Source organism: Thunnus maccoyii, chromosome 6 (assembly GCF_910596095.1).
Source record: "Thunnus maccoyii chromosome 6, fThuMac1.1, whole genome shotgun sequence".
NCBI classification, from domain to species: Eukaryota; Metazoa; Chordata; class Actinopteri; order Scombriformes; family Scombridae; genus Thunnus; species Thunnus maccoyii.
In genome coordinates this window covers 21,272,672-21,276,539 of record NC_056538.1, presented here as the reverse complement: position 1 = coordinate 21,276,539, position 3,868 = coordinate 21,272,672, and the positions used below count along the sequence as shown (strand labels likewise).

At 37.3% G+C, this 3,868-nt stretch overlaps 1 protein-coding gene across 1 annotated transcript; it reads left to right on the top strand.

Annotated features, from left to right (window-relative positions):
* Nucleotides 1–399: 399 nt before the first annotated feature.
* LOC121899400 (P2Y purinoceptor 13-like) lies at nt 400–3,347 on the top strand. The gene is made up of 3 exons (XM_042415182.1): nt 400–487; nt 1,905–1,988; nt 2,144–3,347. Exons 2-3 carry the CDS (start codon nt 1,946–1,948, stop codon nt 3,145–3,147), a joined length of 1,047 nt encoding a protein of 348 aa, XP_042271116.1. The 5' UTR covers nt 400–487; nt 1,905–1,945; the 3' UTR covers nt 3,148–3,347.
* Nucleotides 3,348–3,868: the final 521 nt, after the last annotated feature.

The following is a 3,868-nucleotide window of genomic DNA, read 5'->3' as shown; positions in this document are numbered from 1 at the left end:
TTTCATTATCTTTAATTATTCTCTATGTAATAAATTATGTTTATATGCAACAAGGGACTCCTCAGTGCCAAGCAGTGAAATTAAAAATTCAAAACCAATGCACCTTGTTTGTTAGTCACTAAAATACTCAAGGCTACACTGATACAATATTTTATCTCACTATTACCATATACTAATTTTTTTTAATTGGTTTGATTGAAAAGGAACTGAAATCTATCCTCCTATAATTTAAATCTTCTTGGCAGCTACTGCACTTTCTTTCTAAGTAGATAATAACCTTCAGTGTCACCTGTAGGACTTTTGGCTGGCATTAACAGCTGATGCCACCCTTTGGTCAGATAATGCCACTGCACCATGCATGGTGCTGCAAGAGAAGTAGCTGTTTAATTCCTGAAATAACTGGTGCAATCAATCATATAACAAAGAAGTGAAAAAAGAGAGAAGATTATTTCTTGCTCCTCTGCCAGCACTGAACATCACAATGATGGTGAGTGGGTAAAACTGATAATGAGTGGGCTACTCTCCCTTCCAAAAAATACTTAAAGCTAAGGAAAGGTAGAAATATGCTTTTAGGCCAATGATAAAAAGAGTCTTTCAGCATCAATTTGTGTCTGTAAACAAACATAAATGCTTACTTGGATCAGTTCTTTCTTCAATTTGGCACAGAAGAAGAATTAATTGAAAACAGAGCTGATTGTATAGGTCATATAGAGGTTAAGGAAGCCTGTACACCATGGTGGTCACTGTGGCCTGGGTGTATGACGTCTTTGCTGCTTTTGGCTAAAGACCATTAAGTTTTCCCTATTTTTGCATATGTCCTGATAAATTGCCAGACTTATCACAGCTGAAATGAAGATTTGTTTGTTACGTAAATCAACAGTGTTTCTTTAACACCCATTGCGTCCGTATGTTGTAACTCCGGTCCGTCTGGCTACCTTGTGTTCAAGAAGAGTGAGTCAAGTCATCAACTGTAAGTCATTATCAAAATCTAGCATTTGAAATAAGACAGGTTAATCTGTGACTAGAAAAATATACATTCAGCTAATTCTTTTAACATGGATTCTCTTTAAAGAAGTAATTTAAAGGATAAGTTCACATGTTTTCAAGCCCGTCTCAGCAAGGAAAAACTGTCTGGTGATATTTAGTCTCATATTAGCTTTAAAAAAATGTGAACCTATCCTTTAATGAATGAACTGGAGTTAAAAAAGCTGAATGGTGCCACGCCAAAAACAAAACAAAAATGGATGCTACAAGGTGTGTCAATGCTTTTTAGGTTGGAATGTTTACTGTATCAGTCTGATACATCTGAATAAATTGAAATTTATTGCATAAAAATAGAGTGGATTGTTTTGATCAAAACTATACCAACTGCTTTTTTGTCTTCTGCAGAGTTAAATAGGAAAAATACAATATCCTTTAAGGCTCTGTTGTTGATCCTTGAAAAGAAATACTCTTTGAACTAATGCCCAGTAAGATTTCCATGGGTTTAATTAGTTGAATTAGTTACTTCTTCATCTACTTTCAGGCAAATCAGATGCATCTCTTACAAAGTTTAGCAGACAGAGGAACAAACCTTCCAGGACAAGGAAACCTATAAACTATCCTCAGTGAAATAACATTTCTATTTAAATATACCTGCACTTCTCAATTTACTTTTTTGTTCTTTTGTATTTTTTCCTGTCAATGTAATTGTGGAAATATTGTGTTCTCTGTACTGTATGTAAGATAAAAGCAAAGGAGAAATATTGTGAACGGTTTTCCAGTTTTGCTGATTATTTCCTGAATGAAGATATGTAATGGAAGAAAGCATATGTGTGTAATGTAAAAAAAAAGAGAAAGAATTACACAATGGAAAAATTAAGAACACAATAAACTATAGAAGCTGCTCCCTTTGTTTCGTCTAGCCTGCTGGCAATGCAACCCACACTCGCATAGGTGGTGGAAAATGGATGAATGGATGGATCGCCTCTTTGACAGGAGCCAAGAGAGTGAGTGGAACTCAAAGAGGAATCTGTGTCACTATTAAAAGTCAAGTCATCCAAATAATATTGAACATTTATAGTCTCCATCAAGATCACATTTCTTGACAACAGCTGAACTGCGGGTTCTAAAAGGTATTTTAAACTCTTTCAATTTCTTTCAGGTGCAGTGATGCCATCGAATCAGACGTCTCGCAGTGATTTGGAGTGTGACGGTTTTACTTACAACCCCGACATTGTTCCAGCTTTCTATTTCTTAATGTTCCCCATAGCCTTACTGCTGAACGGCGTGGCAGCCTGGGTGTCTCTGCACCTCAAGTCCACCACCACCTTTGTGGTGTACCTGAAAAATTTAGTGGCAGCTGACCTTGTCATGACCTTGATCATCCCAATCAAAGCTGCGGGTGATTTGCCAGGTGCATCATACAGGTTATTTATAATTTCATGTCGTTATTCCAGTGCCATTTTCTACAGTGCACTGTACACATGTATCACTTTGTTGGGCCTTATCAGTTTGGACCGTTTCTTCAAGATCATGACACCCCGCAGCAAGTTGTTTGGTCAGAATCTAAACTTTAGCAAACTGATATCAGCCTTAGTCTGGCTGATCTTCTTTGGAGGTTCTGCTTTACCAAATATAATTCTAAGTAACAGATCAACATCTAATATAACAGCGTCCAGGACTTGCATGAAGTTTAAAGGACCGGTTGGACTTGAATTCCATCATGTGACAGTGATTACCATGAATGTTTTCTTCTGGCTTGTCAGTGTGGTCATTGTGGTTTGCTACATTTGCATCGCAAACAAGGTTATCCAGTCTTTCCGAAAATCCGGCAGCAATAACAACCAGGGAAAGCAGAAGATCAAACTACGTGTTTTCCTGGTTGTAATTGTGTTTTTTGTGTCATTTGGACCGTACCACATTGTCAGGATCCCGTACACTTTCCAACAAGTCAAAACATCCTCCCAGCCTGTCTGCCCTTACATAAAGGGCAAGTTTGCTAAAGAGCTCAGCCTGTGGCTTGCCACCACAAACCTCTGCCTGGATCCGCTCCTCTATGTCTTCCTGTGTAGAGAGTTTAAGGAGAAGCTGATTTCTTTGATGAAAAATGTATCCCAATCATTCCAAGTAGCCTCAGCAGGCAAAGCAGAAGGCACTCCACCATAGAGTAGATTCTGACATAGGTCATGTACAATAAAGCTTTAATGTATGCTACACGCCTTGCCATGGACTATGCTCAGATGTCCCTGAAGATTCTGTAGACTAAAAGCCAAGTTACTGTTTCACATGCTCTCACGTTTTGTTATTTATGCATTTTTTTCTGCTCATGTTAATGTCATTCATATGTTGTTTTGTGTCTTGTCAAACTGTGGTTCTAAATGGCTTGAAAACCATTAACAGGAAATACAATAAGGATGAATGAGATAAACATGAGACAAGAGGGTGATGGTATGGGGCTGTTTTTATTTCAACAAAACACAGTTTTATAGTAGCACTTGAAGTTCAAAATCAGAAGGCCAATGGAGTTCTAGAGGAAGAGACGGTAAATGAAATTGCCATGCAAACCAAGTTAAGTTAAAGCTAGTTAACATTTGCATTTTTTTTTTGTTTGTGGTGACAGTAAAAATGAGTCATATCCTTAATGGAGCTCTGCAGATGTCCAATGTGATGACCACTGTAATCAATTTGCGGCATGCCCATCAGCTTTTAACATTTTACTCTGCAAAGAAAATAGTGCATGCAAAAAAGAACAAGTATGTTTATTCATCTTTCTTCTATCATAACTATTGTAACACAAGGAATGTGTACTGTAAATCTGCTGATTACTAATTGTTCAATCCCAAAACAACCACAAACTTGAGGCATTTCAGTTTTAAGACTTTTATAA

Coding starts and splice junctions, on each gene's coding strand:
- LOC121899400 (XM_042415182.1), top strand. CDS start 1,946: ATGGATGAATGGATGGATCGCCTCTTTGACAGGAGCCAAGAGA. Junction 1,989..2,143: donor CTTTGACAGGAGCCAAGAGA/GTGAGTGGAACT, acceptor AATTTCTTTCAG/GTGCAGTGATGCCATCGAAT.